The 18,767-nt window shown below is 45.7% G+C and overlaps 1 protein-coding gene across 1 annotated transcript in view; it reads left to right on the top strand.

The window, feature by feature from the left end:
* YES1 (YES proto-oncogene 1, Src family tyrosine kinase) overlaps window positions 1-18,767 on the top strand; it is a 138,806-nt gene that overhangs the window by 58,467 nt on the left and 61,572 nt on the right. The window contains exon 2 of the mRNA XM_082258783.1: window positions 14,250-14,507. Coding sequence (XP_082114909.1) covers window positions 14,255-14,507 — 253 coding nt within the window. The 5' untranslated portion in view covers window positions 14,250-14,254. The remainder of the gene's footprint in view (window positions 1-14,249; window positions 14,508-18,767) is intronic.

Raw genomic sequence — 18,767 nt, forward strand, 5'->3', positions numbered from 1 at the left:
AATTTCTTCTGTGCAACAACATGGAGGGGTCGCTGACGTACTAGGCATCCATCAATCCACATATAGTGCTACCTGCTGGTTAGTTTTATAACACCGCTCCTTTGCTGTAACTAAATCTCAATTCTAGGCCGATATAAACAAGACAAATGCAGAACTGTAATTCTTTAAGATGCAAGTAATGTACCTATCTGCATTTTACGGCTATCAGCCTCTAGCATTGCTTACATAGCAGAGCTGTACAATGTGAGAGGAAAAAACAGAAAAAGGAGCCAGTCAGTTTATATGCCTATCAAGAAGCATGATCATAGGAGGGTAGAGCATATTGCAGAATGTTGAGGTAATCACTGTGCTGCTTCTCGTTTCACTGTAGTTTAGGGCATCCTAGGATCAGAGAAAGCGGGTTGAATGATGCTGGCTATCAGACTGAGGACATCTAGTCACCAAAAGTGCTATAGGGGAAATCTCTGGATATAAGGTGTCTATTGCATCAAATGGGCTATTTATTTTATATATATTATTTTGGCTTGAGTTCTGCTTTAAATTGGCACCCGTTGCACTTCCACCACAACATTTGAGGCACCACCACCATGTGTTGTGGTTATTGTGTTGCTAAAAGTGGAGTATACCCCCTCTTTGATAGTTTTGGTGTGCTTGCCATTATATTCAAATGAATGGATTGCCTTAAGGCAGGGGTAGGGAACCTATGGCCCGTGGAATCATCCGGTTCGGCCCCCAGTGCAGCTGAGTCTGTGTCTCTCCGCTGATCTGTCAGAACGGAGCCGATGCTTCCTTTATAGTTCCGGCTCCGTTCTGACAGTCTGAGTCAGACGGAGTGATATCTAATATCAGCATTTCCCGCCAGCAGTACCCGCAGCGGTACCAGCCAGAGCCAGCAGTACTCAAAACAGAACCAGCAGTACCAGCCAGAGCCAGCAGTACCAGCAATACCCACAGCAGAACCAGCAGTACTAGCCAGTAGTACCAGCCTGAGCCAGCAGTACCCATAGCGTAGTACCAGCCGGAGTCAGCAGTACAAGCCAGCAGTACCAGCCTGAGCCAGCAGTACCAGCCAGCTGTACCCACTAGCAGTACCAGACTGGCCGACGCAAACCTGGAAAACCAGTTGCGAGTAGCAACATCAATACCAGCTAACATCACACACCTCACCAAAGAGAAGCAGTTGCAGGCAGCGCATTAGGGGTGAGTTAAATAAATGTTTGACCAAATATAACAGACACATTTGTAAGTTGATAATTTTGTACGGCCTCCTAAGGATTTTATAAATACCCAAATGGCCCTTGGCTGAAAAAAGGTTCCCCACCCATGCCTTAAGGCAGGGGTCTCCAAACTATGGCCCTCCAGTTGTTCAGGAACAACAATTGCCATCATGCCTAGTCATGTCTGTGAATGTCAGAGTTTTACAATGCCTCATGGGATGTGTAGTTCTGCAACAGCTGGAGGGCCATAGTTTGAGGATCCCTGCCTTAAGGTAACACAGGACATCACACATTAGGCTTCATGTATACTACAGCTCCTAAACTTGAGTTAAGGAGCTTTTTTTGCTAAAGCTCCTAATCTCAACTCCATAAGTCTGTGTCCATGTACACATAGGATTTTAGGAGAGTTTAGGAGCTGCTGCAGTTAGGGGAGCATCAACCTCCCCTAACCTCCCTCTCTTGAATGCGGAAGAATCGCGTTCAGGATAGGAATGCTTTGACCACCATTTTGCATTTTCCTGTGCTCGGCGGTCATAGTAGGCTATGTGTACACGAGGCCTTAACATACTCGCATTAACGCTCAACACTGATGTAATCTAAAAAAGAAATATTATACAGAAAATCTAGAAAAGAAATATGCAGAATGCGAACAATGGGCAGAGTTTACTTGCGTGTTATTCTCATCCCTTTTTTCAACAGGGTTATTGTCATGGGAAAATGTTGTGAGTTTAACCACTTCAGCCCCAGAAGGATTTGCCCCCTTAATGACCAGGCCATTTTTTGCGATTCAGCACTGCGTTATTTTAACGGAAAATTGCGCGGTCGTGCGACGCTGTACCCAAATACAATTGATGTAATTTTTTTCCCACAAATAGAGCAATTTTGAAAAAAACGCTATATTTTTTTCTTTCTGCTATAAAACATTCCCAATAAAAAAAAAAAAAATTTAATTTTTTTTTTAGCAGTTTAGGCCAATTTGTATTCTGCTACATATTTTTGGTAAAAAAAAATCCCAAAAAGCGTATTTTAATTGGTTTGCGCAAAAGTTATAGCATTTACAAACTACGGGATAGATTTTTGGATTTTTTATTTATTTTTTTTATTAGTAATGGCGTCGATCTGCGATTTTTAACCAGACTGCGACATTGCAGCGGACAGATCGTACCCCTAACTGACATTTTTGACACTTTTTTGCCAATGTCTCATACAACCAGGTATCTAGCATTTTCTACAATGGTAGCCCCCATACTTTTAGCATGCCATAGTCTCTTAGACACATTGTATTTAAAGTAGATCTAAACCCTCACATATACTCAGTGAACAGCCTCAGATGATGCACAGAGATTAAACAAATCTCCCTACACAAGTTTTATATGCATATCTGCTGCCTTCAGCTTAATATATCGTTAGAAAGTTCACATTGTGTTGGAAATTTTCTCTTCCTGTTCAGCACTGGGAGTATTGTGTTTGTATACACTGTTTGACAGCTGATTGGAGGAAAGGCGCACCCGCCCCCCCTCCACATAGGCAGAGGAAGGAATGTGCTGTGAATAGACCAGCTCTCTGCTAATCTATTTCTAGCACCAGTTTTTAGCAGAACCAAAAGCTAAGGTAAATCTCTCTAATAGAGCCCTGGATAGCAGAAAGATTCTAACCTTTCCCCACTGTATAAAAAGAAAAAAAAAAAACACAATTCAGCACTTAAAGCACCTGATTATCACATGGGGAGTCACATGCTACTCTGTACCTGAAAGTGAAGAAAGTGTAACGCATTGTGCATACCAATGGCACTTGGAGCTGTATCACATAAACTGGGGGTATATGCCCCCACGAGCCACAGATGATGCGTATACTCGGATTCAACAGCTGTATGCAGGTATATGCCAGTACTTGTGTAAACATACATATGGATCTATGACCCTAGTAGGGATGCACCGATCCGATATTCAGATCGGATATCGGCGCCGATACTGCCACAATAGCTGGATTGGGGGGGTCGGTAAAATTAACCGATCCACGTGCCGATGCGGTTTTGCTGAGTCCCGGCTCAGCCATCCCTTACTTGGTGTAGTAGTAGTATGGGATGGGAGCCGTTACTTCCTGTATAGGTCCGGCTCACAGGCGGAGTGATATCAGATGCACTCCGCCTGTGAATAGAGGAGCCATACACATGAAGCAGCGGCTTTGCTCTGTACTGCAGCTGCATGCTATGTGTGTCGTTCCGGATCGGTACCGGTATCGGCAGATACACAATGCCAGATAACGGTATCGGGACAAAAAAAGTCGGATCGGTGCACCCCTAGACACAGACTGCATGCATGCACGTGTTAATTCAGGTACCTGTGCATTCTCAAGTATACCCGCATAGAGCCACTGATTTCTATGAGTGGCTGTAAGGAGCTCTGTGCCAAGGAAATATTCCCAAATTTTATATGATCCAATCTCAGGCCCCCATATGCACATGTACTAAATGCAGTTATAGAATCTGTGTTGTGTGATTTTTTTTTTTTGGTTTTCTTTTTAATCTTTGATTAGTTAGGGCCTTTTCACACTGCTGCACTGTGGTTTGGCCACAGATGTATCTGGATTTTTTGGTGCAATTTACCCACTGCCCCAAAGACTTCTATTATGTTGCAGCTTTTTGTCGCATTTTCTGAAAGTGCACCAAAAATGCAGCATGCAGAATTTTTGGTGCGCTGTAGAAAACGTCAGACTGAAGGTACACCCATTCTGTGCAGCACAGCTGTGTCAACTCGGCCAAAATCTGAAATCACACATGCATATATTCTTTCTATGTTTACATCTTTCAGAATACGAGTATTAGGGCGCTTTCACACTGGTTCGCTTCAACACTGCCTGTAAAACGCCTATACATTATTTGAGTGTTTTTTGCGTCGCTTTTGAAGCATTTGCGGTACAGGTTTTAAAGGACATTAGTGGGGATGTTTTTGAGGTGGTTCCAATTCATTTCAGTAGAGAGGACCGTTTTTTGGTGCGTCCAACCCCCCCACCAAACATGCTCCAGGGATGCTTTTTTCACCGCAATGAAAGCGCATTGCCCCAGTGCGAAAACCTTCATGGTATTTAAAGGGAGGCATTTTTCTTTACGCTTTTTTTTTTTTTAACACAAAGTGCTTAAACTCTTCATCGTGAATGGGCCCTTAGGCCCGCCATACGGTTTGGGAATAGGACCACCATCCATCTGTTTTTGTCAGGCAGGCTCTGATGGTAGCGGATATCCACTGCTCCATAGAAGAAGGCGGAGGGTCTGATCAGGTCTACCTGAAAAACTGACAGGCGGACCTGATCGGACAGCCCGTGTGAAAGGGGCCTTAGTATTTATTGTGATTACAGTACCTGTTGGCTGATACTTGAAGTACTTCCTGAAGAAAACTACCCTCATACTTTAGCTTCACAGCCTTTTTACCTATGTGTCTTTGCCAATTTTTCTGATAGTAAAGTTAACTTTTTGCCATTTTAAAGACTTAGTGAATATTAAGAGATATTACAGGTTACATTTTATGAATGAACTGATCAGCACTGCAGTTATTTGTATTTGGTGAAAAATGACCATGGATGGTGTAAGGCTACTAATTAAAGCTGTGAAACATTTGTAGAGGACTACCGTATTTTTCGCCGTATAAGACGCACCAGCGTATAAGACGCTCCCAATTTTAAAGGAGGAAAATCTAGAAAAAAAAGATTCTAAACAGGCTGGGCACTGGTGAGTGTAGGGACCACAGTACCAAATAGGTACCCCTTTCATTGAAATTAGGGGGGAAGTTGCTCTACAGAACCATGAGCTGGGAAGTGTGAGGTGACTAATCTATTAGAAGAGTTCAATCATGCAGAGACCACCAGAGGCAGAGAGACTTACCTAAGGTAACGGTTACAGGTAGAAGAAGTGAAGAACACAGCCTGACACAGTGACATCCGTCCCCGGCCCGCAGCTAGTTCTTCTCTTGACCGAGCGGTGAGCACAGACGAACCAATCAGGTGTGCAGGCACGCGTGATTGGTTAGCTGTGCAGCGGCTCACGGCGCCACCCGCTGCTGCTGCTCACCGCGCTCGGCTCTCAGTCAGTCAGTCTGAGTCAGGAGAACTGCAGGCACCCACTCGTTCAACTTCAGGGCAGCTAATGTTATTTATGACTGAGCGTATATTTTCAGCGAGCGCAAGGCGTGAGCGGGGCCGGGGTGGCAACCTGGGTGGCAAGGACTTCCTCTGGGGTGGCAATTGCCACCCCAGCTAGCCCTCTGGCTCCGCCACTGGCAGGCAAAATGTGTATTCGTCGTATAAGACGCACTAACTTTTCCCCCCCACTTTTGGGGAAGAAAAAGTGCGTCTTATACGGTAAGTGCCAGTTTGCATATATGCGATGCGGGAACCCTGTGAATCCACTGCAGGTTCCCGCATCGCATTCAAATCGCAGGCAGTTCACACTGCCATATGCGAATTGCTGGGGTTGTCAATACAAAGTTAACGACACCCTCAGTTCACATATCGAAGTGCAAACTGTCAGTTCAGACAGGAATCGATTGCATAGGTGTGAACCACCATGCAATGCGATTCTGCTGCGGACCCAAAAAAGGATCCTGTGCGTGTTGGGCCCGAATCCGATGCAAATTCAGCCATACAATCTGTATGGCTGAATTTGCATCGCACAGACATCACATGTGATTTTCAGAGCAGTGCGCTGCGAATCACATGCGATGTCTGAATTCTTTACATTGCTAGCTTTAGTGCCGGTTCACACTATAGTGATGACAAACTGTGGGTGGCCCTGTCAGCACCACCAAGTTAAAAAAAAAAAAAAAAAAAGTACATTTAAAAAAACTTGGCAGAGCTGGGTAGAAATGTATCAGCCAAATAGTGACTGTATCTTATCAGATGTTAAGTCACTGTTCGGGTATTCAGGCAGCCACGGGTGCTGCAATTGTTTAAATACAATACCCAACAGTAGAGTTCCTTCCATCTGCGTGGTTTATCATAGCTGGGGTGGGATATAGTGGTTTTCTCTTATTCAGCCCATAAGCTAGAACAAAAATCTGTGTGTATGGCTTGCTTGTGTATTGTAGAGGACTGATAAATGCAGTAAAATGGAATTCTCCTGTCCTAGTGGGTCTTCTAATGCTCTGTTCAGAAATTCAGTGTGTGAATATAAGCTCTTATTGATGTTTATTCTTTAGCAGCGTGTGTAAAGCCTGGTTTGGTGAGGGCTTTTCCGATTAGACGTAAGCTTCTTAAATGGCTAGTCTCACAACTGTGTTTGGAGTACCAAGCTGAAAATAGAGTGCACGCTTTTCCAGAAGTACGGCTTTGCTTTCTCCATGTGCTAGAAAACAACTGTACAACTTGCTTAGCATGTGTCATTGGATTTCCTATGAGCTTCTCAAATTGATATTCCAGTGAAATAATTTGATTTGGGACTTTGAGGACAAGTACATTGATTGATTGGTTTCTTGGGGTTTCTGGACTTTTCCCAATTTTCTTTCGTTAAAAATGTTAACTTCACTGTAAATACTGTATTGTCGGATACAAACCTTCGAAATCTGTATGAGGTTTGTTCTGCATTATAGACTTTATCCTTGCAGTGAGGCCCCCCTGCAAGGTTTAAATGTTCGGTATGTAGGGGGGTACAAGTGCGGATCTTATTACTCCCTTGTCTTCCTCGCTCTGGCACTTTCCTCCTCTGCCTGATGCTCGTGTGTGTGTGTGTGTGTGTGTGTGTGTGTGTGTGTGTAGCCTTGGCATCTTCACACACATTAACCTATATGTGAAGACTGAAGTCCAACTGCAGCTAGTCTCTGTTTACAGAGGTAACTGCAGGGAAACAGTCACAGCTCTGGGGGGGGCCCTTCTGAAGAGATGAAAAATGTATTTCTCTTTCGTTCGTTGGTGGACACAGCTCCTGATCTTCTTAACCATTGGGTTATACTGCCCCCTACAGGAGTAGGACACTAGGCAGAAAGTCTGGCTATGCCTACAGTCAACTGCTGGACTGGGTGACAGGCTGGATAATCTAGATGCAGTGGTCACCCCAGTCTGGCCAGCGAGCGCGCGCTAACCTCAGCACTGCACTAGGTCAGCCGCGACATAGCCCGACCGGACTTAGGCTGGCCTGCGAGTTAAACGCCTTGCGTGGTCACATACGACCAGGTTTTGGCTCGAGACCCAGCGTACCTCCTGGCCTACAGCCCCCCATTTCGATAGAGGAGGTTCTGTCTGGAGCAGTGCCCGCCTGGTTACTGGTATGGTGAGTAGCAGTCCCCCCCCCCCCCCCCAGGAGGGTTTTGGGGTGGACGTGGGCCCCTCCATGGGACAACCAGAGCCCCAGGTTCCCTTATTATTAGGCAGCCCCTCATTGGTCTGGTGGTGGTCCCTGTGGGCCATCTCGCCCCCTGGTCCACCGCCTGGGGTGGGTCAGGGTGCTGTGCTGGCGATAGGGGCAGGGAATGCACTGCCGGCGATTGGCTGTACCTGGTGGGGGCTGCCAGGGCCCCCTTTCCTACCTGTGCCATTTTCTGAGGCCTAGTGTGTTCCAAGCTTTAGTGTGCCATTGAAGATAAATGATGCTGCAGTGCAATAGAGTAAACTTGCCCATATATTTTGCTATAATAATAAATCCCAACAAAAAAGTCTTGTTAGGCACTTGTGATAAGACTTCCACTGTTTACCAAGCAGACAATACAGGAGGGTACTGCCCATGGAAATATGTTTTTGGCTGCTAGCAACAGGCATGTGCAGGAAGTGCTGGTCTGTTCACTCAAGGAGATTCAGGTCTCTGTATTGGCCTGTATGTCCTATATTTGTGAAAATGATGCAGCTCGGTAATTCCAGGCAGGTTCAGGCTTTCACTTTAGAACTGTGTGACTCATATCATTTGTTCTCCTAGCTTCAGGAAGAGCCGTTGTCTTGACACTGGAAAAATATCTACATGTTTTTCATGAACACAATCTTAATTTTTACTGAATCGTTGGACTTTGATACTAAGTGTTTTTTATGTTTTTTTGTTTTTTAAACAAATGTATTTATAAAAGAGAAGTTGTTGTGCTATGTTCGCTGTCCACAGCTGACATATCAAGCATACATCAACCTTACCAAGGCGATTATTAGGGTGATATAGATAGATATGTACCAGGCTTGGGGGGGGGGAGCAAGAAGATCATGATTACTTTCATTTTTGGGAGAAGATTTAGATCTTAGACCAAGGCATCATCAACTGTTAGACAATATAGTAGTCCAATTTTGTTTCTAAATGGTGTGGAAGTAGGACATCTTGATTATTTGTCCAGTATTATCCAAAATTGCCAGCCTTCAACATTCAGAATACATTTCAGGTTCACTATAATCGCATGTTGAGGCAAATTTTTTTTTTTTTAGGACTTTTTTTGGACTTTTTATAGATGCACAAATATTAGGCTGCATTTTGCAATCTTAAAAAATGAATAAAATAAACTAGATGTCTTCATAGTAGTTATGTTGCATCTATTTTTAACCAAATGAAAGCTGTCCTTCCTCTTACTTTGTCGGATTCTCTTGACTGCCTGTTGGGGAGATCCCCTTACTGTCCTATTCATCAGATATTGACGGCACTGCCACGAGCCCCTGTCCCAGTGATGGTGAGGATTCAAGTGGCACTGCCACGGGCCCCTGTCCCAGTGATGGGGAGGATTCCAGTGGCACTGCCACGGGCCCCTGTCCCAGTGATAGTGAGGATTCCAGTGGCACTGCCACGGGCCCCTGTCCCAGTGATGGTGAGGGTTCCAGTGGCACTGCCACGGGCCCCTGTCCCAGTGATAGTGAGGATTCCAGTGGCACTGCCCCTGTCCCAGTGATAGTGAGGATTCCAGTGGCACTGCCACGGGCCCCTGTCCTAGCAATAGTGGGAATTAGTGGCACTGCCCGTAGCCCGTAGTCAATTCTCTATGGAATACTTTGGCAAATGCACAATAGAGGGGAACCAAGTTTTAGTTGTAGTTTCACTTTAATTGCAAATCATGTTTGCCTTGTGCCAAAGCACTGTATCAGAATAGTCAACATTCGGGACCTTTCAATCATTTACTAGTCAAGGCGTGTGTGTACCTAATATAGCTTTATGTTTTAATTATTTTTGTGAATAGTGGAGCACATACATCTTTGTACTTGGACTGTTTGATTATCAGTCTTGTAATACATGATTTTCTTCCATTTGTGGGGATGTTATCCACCCTAGCAAGTCCTGGAAATTTTCCCTTTGGCAGACAGAGATTATGGAGTTGTTTAGCCTCAGAGTGACATCAGGGCAGATGTTCCTAATTATTGCAGGGTTTAGCTTGCAGTTTTAGTGTAATGTTAGGCTCGCCTCCTAATTCTGGCTCACATGTGTACTTTAAAACTACATTTTGGGGCACAGAAAATGCAAATCTCTGTCAAGGTTTTGATTTTTGTAGTATTCATCTCTTTAAAAGTCGTGTGTATATATTGTGTAAGTTACAAGTAAACATTTTTGTAGCTGTAACAATGCTGAACTAGTCTAACTGTGGAACACACACAGACCTTGCCATGGGTAGGTGGTTCGGGGGTTATAATCTGTTTATATGATATCCCTTTTTAACTCAATATGACTGTATACCAAACTTGGCAGTGACACTTTTTTCCTTGAAACTATTGTTAATCGAGCCCTTCTTTGTTCTGATGTCTTTTGAGATTACAGGCAGAGGAAGATGTAGGCGGTAGCTTCTTCCCTGCCCTGGCTGAACAGGGAGATTGCTGTTATCTTGCACCATATGACAGTCATTCTTAAAGGAAACCAAACATTTTTAGAACACATGGTTGTTTAAAAAAAGTGTCCATTTCATTTTGCAGCCTAAAACGATTTTCTATACCCGCTAAAAACGGATTCCTGTTTTTTTAACTATGTCTGCAGTATTTCATTTTTCCACTCTTTAGTCCCCTGCTTTTGTAATTGACTCACTCAGGTATGTTCAGTTCCCAACTCCTGAGACATGGAGTTCAGGGCTCCAGGCAAGATGTGTGTTGTGTTTTTTTTTTTTTAACGTTTTGACCTGCTGCAGGCAAGCAGCAGGGTTTAGAGTTGATGATGGCTCTCGTTTAAAAGAAATCAGAGTGGCTAACTAGCCGCTGGATCACTTTTACAAACAGCGGGAGGGGACGTGCCTCCCTAACCCCCCCCCCCCATCCCATCTCATCCCACCACCTTCCGCAAGCTGTCCCATCCCACCCGGACACATGATCGACCAGCTGGCACTTCCGCGGGCTGATCATTGAGGTGGAAAAAGACCAGAACCGCTCTGTCCGCCTCTGTAATTTAGGAAACGGGATTACTTCTGGTTTCCTCAGCACCAATTTTTAAAATGGAAAGCATTTGATCTCACCAGTCTTGAAAGTTTATGCTAACAATTCCTACGGGTATCCCAACTTTTGTTGAATACTTGCTGTGCTCTCGGTCTGTATAAAAGTAGTGTCGAAACAGACTGCGTTACTACACCCTCTTAAGCAATGGACAGTATTGTCCTGCAGAAAGTAGTATATTGCTCTCAAACTGTTGAGAAAAAAAGCAATTAAAGGAAGACACACCAATATTTTCAAAAGTGTGGGTCTTGCCTTTAATGAAATTGCAAAGAAAGCCAAGGTGTCAGTAAGTACAGTTTGCTGCACTGTCAAAAAGCACTTGGAAACTGAAGGAAATCCTGACAGGAGGCAGTCTGGCAGACCAAAAGCCTCAACAGCTTGGGTGACAGGTGGCTCACAGGACAACAGCTTCAAGCACAGCTTAACACTCATTGAAGTAAGCAAGTCTCAGTTTCAACTGTGAAAAAACTTTGCGCTCAGGGTTTGACAGGTCAAGTGACTGTAAGGAAGCCATTGCTAAAATGGCAAAACAAGAATGAGGCTTGCCAGGGCCATGAATCACTGCCAGTACACTACTAAAGACTGGAAGAAAGTCTTATGGGGCCGGTGAATCAAAATTTAAAAAACTTTGGTTCATCACGCAGAGTTTGTGTACGCCGTCTAGTAGGGGAAAGGATGGTTCCGCGGTGCGTAACACCACTGTCAAACAGGAGTCAGCGACTTGCACCCTGCAGGGTGAGGGGCACCCTGAACCAAAACTACTATTCTGCAGCACTATGCAATACTTTCTGGCATATACCTAGTTGGTCAGTGGTTCATCTTACAGCAAGATAATGACCGGCAACATACCTCCAGGCTGTCAGAACTACCTTAGAAGAAGAGAACAAGACGGTAGGCTTCAAATCATGGAATAGCCAGCAGTCTCCAGACTTAAACCCCATGGAGCTGGTTTGGGGTGATCTGGACAGAATGGTGAAAACAAAGCTACCTGCAAGTGCAATACATTTGTGGGAACTTCTGCAACAGAGCTGGGAAGAGCTTTCAAAAAAAAAAAAAGAATTTCTGTTGTAGATAGGATGCCATAAGTGTGTTCGGCTGTCATATCTGCAAAAGGTAGATACTTGGAGTCAAATTTAGATTACATTTTGTTAAAGAAAACAATTCCACAATTTTTTTTGTTCTAATTATTTTACTTCAAGGCTTTATTTTCAGAGTCCATTGAGACATTAAACTGCTTTAATTCAATAAAACTGGATAAATGCTGGTGATCTTAAACTTGACATATAATGTAGTGTATATAGGCATACAAACTGCAGAACTTAGTGGTTGTAAACTAACATATACTCACTGAAGTGACTGGCCTCAGGTGATGCACAGATATTAAACAAATCCTCCTACGTAAGTTGTACCTATTTATCTGCAGTCTTCTCTTCCTCCCACATCTGGTCAAAGCGCTGAATTTCAACACCTTGTCTGAGCTATTAGAAAAAGAAAAAAAAAAAACAGGGGGGTGGGGCTGGGGCTGAAATTACACTGCAGTGATGAGAGCTCTAAGAGCTGATTGGGGAAGGGACACAGACCCCCCCCCCCCACCTCATGCACGCACACTCACCCACACGAATAGAGCTGAAGCTGAGCTGCCTTGTCACATTTTTGCTCTTGGTGTCAGGAAACCCTGTCAGATGGGACTTATAAAAGGGGGGTTTGTGCACCTGCGCCTATGGATCACCAAAAAAGTATTAAATATGTGCACCACAAATATCATAAAAAATAAATAACTTATGCTGGTAGCAGATAAACGAAGCAGCAGACAGAAATGACACTTGGTGCTCCTAATTGACACAAGTTCACACTATAGAGAGTTATGCTTTGTTCATATTTCATGTCAGAGGTTTACAACCACTTTAATTGTAAGTGCATCTGCACTTCGAGTTTTCTTTTATTTCTCTGCAAAGTTCCAAATACTTGTTGATCCTGCTAGTGAAGTCCAGCTAATGCAGTTTCCTGTTTTCGGGTGGCAGTTGTGCTGCTATCTGGGTTAACATTTCTGGATTTATATTCATCTTGTAGAATAAAATATCAATCAAACCAGTGAAAATGTATTAACGGTACCCCAAATACACCTCTCAAATGCAGTGTTTTTGCAAGCAACAAATTACATAGTACTGCAGTACTATGCAATTTGGTGCGGCACGTTTTTTAAAGTAGTGCATACACCAGCTTTTATTGCATTCTGGTGCGTTTTGCAGCCCATTCTAACCCAGAACAAGTATGCAGATGATTACATCTGACTTTGTTCAGGCTTACATTGTAGGTAAGGTTGTGCTGTCCAATGACTTGGTAAAGCACCACACTCCCTATACCTACTGTTTTTTTTTGTTTTTTATTCAGACTTTCCTGAAGTGTGTACTTGCCTAACATTTTCAGAAAGCACGCAGTGACACTCCCCATATTTCCATTAGGAAAGGCTATATTAATATCTGTTAACGTAGTTACAATGGCAAATACCATTGCACAGAGCAGGTAAATATGACCTGCTGGTTATTTATAAAACGTAACTTTTGCAATCTGTTTAGGATAAGAATTAAGCCACAGGGGGGTCGTTTGGCCAACCTATCCACTTGCTTTTGTTTAATGGAGTTGTGAAGCGAACAATCGTGTAACAATCATATCTCTCTTATGCCTCATTCACACAGGCGTCCGCCCATGCAGGGGGCATGTTCAGCTGCACAGGTGTTCCGTGCATCCCCGTGCAGGCAGTCTCATTTATGTAATTTGGGATCCAGAGGTTGCTCCCAATTTTATAGCTGTGAAGGTCCATGAACGCACACAGTCTCCGTTTGGGGACCTGCCCTTACTCCCCTGTCAAATTGGGGACAGCACCTGTGTTTCGCGTGGAGGCAAACACATCTTTCACATGGGCATATGCTTAAAGTTTTGCTAAACAGTAAAGTCAGTCTGTATATGCAGTAAAGCATGCTTATTATACTCACTGTGGAGCCTAAGGAGTTAATCCTCTGCATTGTGTAAAAAGGCTGTTTGATCCTGTATGCCCAGATCCTCCTCATCCTCCTTGCATTGTTTCCATAACATGTCCAGATAAGACAGAGTTACTGGAGTCGGGCTGTACGTGCTCAGTTTGGTGTGTATTGCTAGAGGTTCCCCCTCCCCCCCCCCAGATTGCATTTGATCAGCACAGGGCCAATCGGCACTGTCCAGAGGGTCGGGGTCCTGCATCCCGATAGGGCAGCTAGTACAGTATGAAAACTCCTCCTGCAAGCTTTACCAGGCACTGATAGAAGTCACAATACTGCTATATACTGCTGATGAGAAAAGGTATTTAGCAGTTTATATTTACTAAAATGATCGTATTTCCATGTTCCGTGGGAGACCAGATATAGCGAATGCAGGGTCCGTGTGAATAAGCCTTACATGCTTATCTGAAGAAAAAAAAAAACTGTAGCAGCTGTACAGAGTAACTAATCTGTAACTAATCCACATCTAGTTTCAGCTTGTTTGAAAATAAAAGCTAGAAAATGATTGGTTGTCATGCATAGCTGCTCCAGAGTCCGTCTGCTTCCGTTTTCAAACCATAACACATTATTGCAGGATGCCATTAGCCATACAACTGCCTACTCTACTTCAGTGTTATTTAACCCAATTTATTTTCTTTTACAGGTATAATGGGCTGTATTAAGAGTAAGGAGGACAAAGGTCCATCAATCAAGTACAGAACAGAACCCAAACCAGAGCCCATCAATCAGTTTGGCAATGACCCAACACAAGTTGCACAGTCCCCAGCAGTCAAAGGGCCCTCTGGTAATTTTAAAAGTGATTCCATGACACCCTTCGGAGGTTCATCTGGAATAACTCTTTTTGGAGGACCATCTTCGGTCTTTTCACCAGTGCCAGTTCCTTACCCAGGAGGGTTGACGGGTAAGCTGATGTTACTCTTGGTGAATGTCTTGTGGTACTAATCTTGAAGATCCTACATTGTTTTGTGTTTATAGATTTAAAAGCACAATGTGTCATTTGGGATTTCATCATGTTCCTTCTAGTCCTATATTATAGCCAAGATGCATGTACAGGAGTAGATGCAAATCAGAATTTCAGAAAAAAAATGTTTTTTGCTAGTAACCTAGGAGATTGGATGTCTTCAATCTTCTGAGAGAAGCAACCTACTTACTTTTTTGTATATACTTTTATCAAGATTTTTTTTTTTTGTAGTAACCAGATGCTGAATCCTACTTCAGGTATAGGGTTCTTTAGACCGCTCTGGATGGCTCTGTTAACCTGTTGGTCTGTTGTCCTTCTGAAGGCAACAGTATAACCCAGTGAACATGAATTCTTATACTGTGCCCCATTACATTTTTTTTTTCTTCGGTAAGTCAAATTCAGTTTTCGCTTTCATCCACCGACGGACATAGCTGCTGCTTTAAATCAGACGGATGGGTAATAAGCCCCTCCCACTAGGAGCGGCCAGGTAGAGCCAAAGCCTTTGACACGCCCAGGGGGACTGGGTCCCTGGGTTATTACCCCTGGCCTCACCCCACTGTTGCATCTTCAGTTTTAGCAGCCTGGTCTTAGGAGTGGCCAAACAGCTCCCTGCTGGGACCCTTTTGTCCTATCTCTGTTTTAAACGTCTTAAAGGGAACCTTTTTTTTTTTTTGCCATTGACTCCAGTTCCTGTAGAATGCCGGCTAGGTTTCGGACTGGCTATATGAGCGCCTTATGGGTCTCCCAGTTTGTGCCAGTGAGCGCTTGTAGACCGTAGCTCCTCACTGGGTCTCCATAGTAACTATAGTCCCCCGGACGGGGACATGCCTGCTGGTGAAACGCCCGGCCGGGACGCACACACCTGGCACGCCAGCGTTGCAGCGTGCCCCTTGACCGACATCGCCCTCACTGTGGTGCAGAGGCAGTCTGTCAGGATGGATGCCCACCCTCAACAGCGTGGTCCGGTAAGTACAGTCCCCCCCATCTGGTTAGCGGACCTGGGGCAGATGTGGGCTCCTCCATAGGTGAGTAGGACCCTTGGGTACCCATACCTCCTACCACCCTCTTCCACTATGAGGGGTCACCTGGGACCTTCCCCTCCTACCCTGACCTCTGCCTACCCTGGGCTCTGGACCCCCAGGACACTTTTAGCGGGGGGTCCCCTATGCAAGTCGCCTCAGGTGCTATACCGGGTAGTGGACGGTTAGGGGGAGGCCTCAGAGGGGGTACATGGTTGCTCCTCATACGCTACCTTGGGGGGGGGGGGGTTCATCCGTCGGGATGACCCCCGCCAGGGCCCCCAGGCCTGTTACTAGGGTAGGCCTCACTAGGCCCGAGGTCACGTGCTCATCGGTGCAAAGCAGCCATTTTGCCGTGGCCGGCAGCCTTAACAGGCCGCAGCAGCCTGCCTGGGTATCCCTATCACTGTAATGCCGGTGGCCATTTTGCAGGAGACAAAACCGCACAGGATCTTCTGGCTCTTGTGGGGGGGGGGGGGGGGGGTGGGCGCGTTTCCTTCTATTTCTCTTCTCCATGCTGCTGATTGACCTTGCTGTGTTCTCCATGTGGTAACTACTCTAGAGGAGTTTAATTACCCTAGCCTTCACCTTTTCATCTTCAGAGGGGTTTCAGGCCTTTAGAGGGCTAAGGATCATCCCCCGGAGTAGCACTGCGTGCATCGCAATCGCCTCTTAAAGGCACAGTGCACGCCGGTGGTGGCAAACTTGCTGGGAACTGTGGTGCTTTTGTAACCTCACTTAGCCTCAGGGGCGTTTTAATATTTGGCAATTGGGCGCGGCTTGCTCCCTCTTGGGCCATTGCTTCTGTTTTCAGGAGAAGCTTCTGTTTAACCCCTTGCGGTGCAGGTTCCGGTGTTTCCCTGTCAGCTCTTTACATTCTTACTTTGCAATCCTACTTTCACTGTCGCTCATTGACAGACGTAGTCCTCCTTGATTAATATCAACTCGGGTTATACTGCCCTCTACAGGAGTAGGACTAGACAGGAAAGAAAACGTTCTGGCCACACCCTAGGGGCAGTCCCAGAGGGTATATCCTCTCATTTCCTGCTACAGCAAATCATTTTTTTTCTGTCTAGTTAGGAGTAAGGACCTAGATTCCTTGCTAGGATCTTCGGTCCTGGCAAGATTTTTTTTTTTAGAAATACTTTTTTAGACAGCTTTTTTTCTCCAGTGTTCCTGGGAGATCTTCAAGCAAGTACGCTGAAACTGGGCGACGGGCTGGATGTTGAGATCCAGTGGTCACCCCTGTTCAGCCTACGAGCGCGTGCAGGCCATAGCTCCGCGCTGGGTCGGCCGCGACATAGTCCCACTGGACGGGGACTGACCCTGCGAGTTAAACGTCTCGCCAGGATGCCAATGACCAACAACGTCCGTATTGGTCGACAGCCCCCCCCCCACCCCGGTGGAGAGGGGTTCTGTCAGGAGTTGGCGCCCTCCTGGTTTCCGGTATGGTGAGTAGAATGTTCCCCCTCTCCCCCTGTCGGGTTTGTTGGTGGACGCGGGCCCCTCTCTGGGATGGTCGGACACTCGGTTTTCTGGGTCTCCCCTCTATCCTATAACAGGTCACAGATCCCCCAATTTGCGTGTGATTTTTGTGAATAGAAACCAGGAGGCTTGGTTTGGGAGCTGACTATCTAAAGTCACTATATGACTGTAAGGGTGACTGAAGTCAGTGGCAGACTACTAAAAGGCATTACTATTGAGGTATAGAGGTATCCTACCTGTCTAGTGTGTACACAGGCCGATGCCTATGCCTGAGTTACTGCAGCCACAGATCGCCATCCCTCCAGAAAGCCGGTCACTTCCACAGGCCACACAGCCTCCCGCAGTCCGAGGCACTTCCGCAGGCCTCACAGGCCGAATCCACATATCCCGCAGGCCGCTGCTAGCTTGCAAGCCGCCGCTATCCTACACAGGCCGCCGCCATTTTCCTGCAGATCGCACGAGGCCGCCATATTGGCGTAGCCTCGTGTCTCCAGCATGGGGGCGACCATGTTTGAGGTGACGAAACACCTCGTGGAGTAATTGGGAGGCGCCGGAAGGCGTGTAAAGGGGCGGAGCCGCCTCCTTGGCCCAGGGAAAGCAAGCCAAAGACTTCCTGTCTGTAACAGACAGTGCTGGAAGCAGGTTGATAAGAAACTTATGTGCATCAGGTGAGCCTTGGGGTCTCTCTCTCTCTTTCTGAGGGGTCCAAGCAGGTAGACTAAGGGGCGCTACTGCGCTGGAGGACTAAGAAAAAAAAAAGTTTTTTTTTTTCTTGCAATTAATTTTTTTGTGTTTGCTGGCAAGTGTCTTGTTACATGAACCCTGCCACTCATGTATCCCCACCTGATCCCCTCAGGGTGGCCGCAGGACCCTCCAGGACCCCACTTGTGATGATGCATTATCAGCAGTTTTGGAGTCTTTGGTATCCCGGGTGGAGGTAGCCTGTCAGGGACGGGGGTCAAGAAGAGCGACCCCCGCCTACCCCTATGTCATCTGATACTTCAGATACGGATTCTGAGCTTGTCATTGCCGGGAAAGCTTAAATCTTGAGGTTACACCGGCAGAGGTAGCTGAGACTCGTATTCCTTTTTTGGTACTAGCAAGCCTACCAAAATGATGAAGGGTTTCCCTTGCCCAAATGGGGTCTTCCGTAAACGAGTCCCTGCTATTTCCAAACGCATTGCTAGGCGCTATCATTTTGAGGAATCCCTCATTACAAAGATGAACGGTACCACCAATAGTGGACTCACCGATTTCCAGACTAAATAAATCCACTGTTATCTCTTTGGATTGACAGAATGGGCCCCACCCATCTCTAGGGTGGGGGGACGTCTTCACCGGTTTCCGGATCCAGGGCTTTCCAGAATCCCGGATAAAGGGGTTCGCAAGGTTATATGGTCGGGATACAAGATCGAGTTTCACTTCCACCGGTGCGATTCTTCCCTTCCAATATTCTACATCCCCGGGTCGCTTAAAAAGCTTTGCGGGGAACAGCTTGATGCAACAAGCAGTGGTAGTTCCCATTCCTTGGAGGAGTTCTAGTCGAACCTGTTCACAATGCCCAGGAAAAAGGGCTAGGTGCGTCCAATTCTGGTCTTGGAAGAGATGAAGTCCATCCATACAGTGGTGGCCTCCCTGCATCAGGGGGATTTCCTGGCGTCCATAGACATTTAGGATGCCTATCTTCATATCCCCA

This window comes from Pelophylax lessonae (genome assembly GCF_965119305.1).
Source record: "Pelophylax lessonae genome assembly, chromosome: 5".
Taxonomy (NCBI): Eukaryota; Metazoa; Chordata; class Amphibia; order Anura; family Ranidae; genus Pelophylax; species Pelophylax lessonae.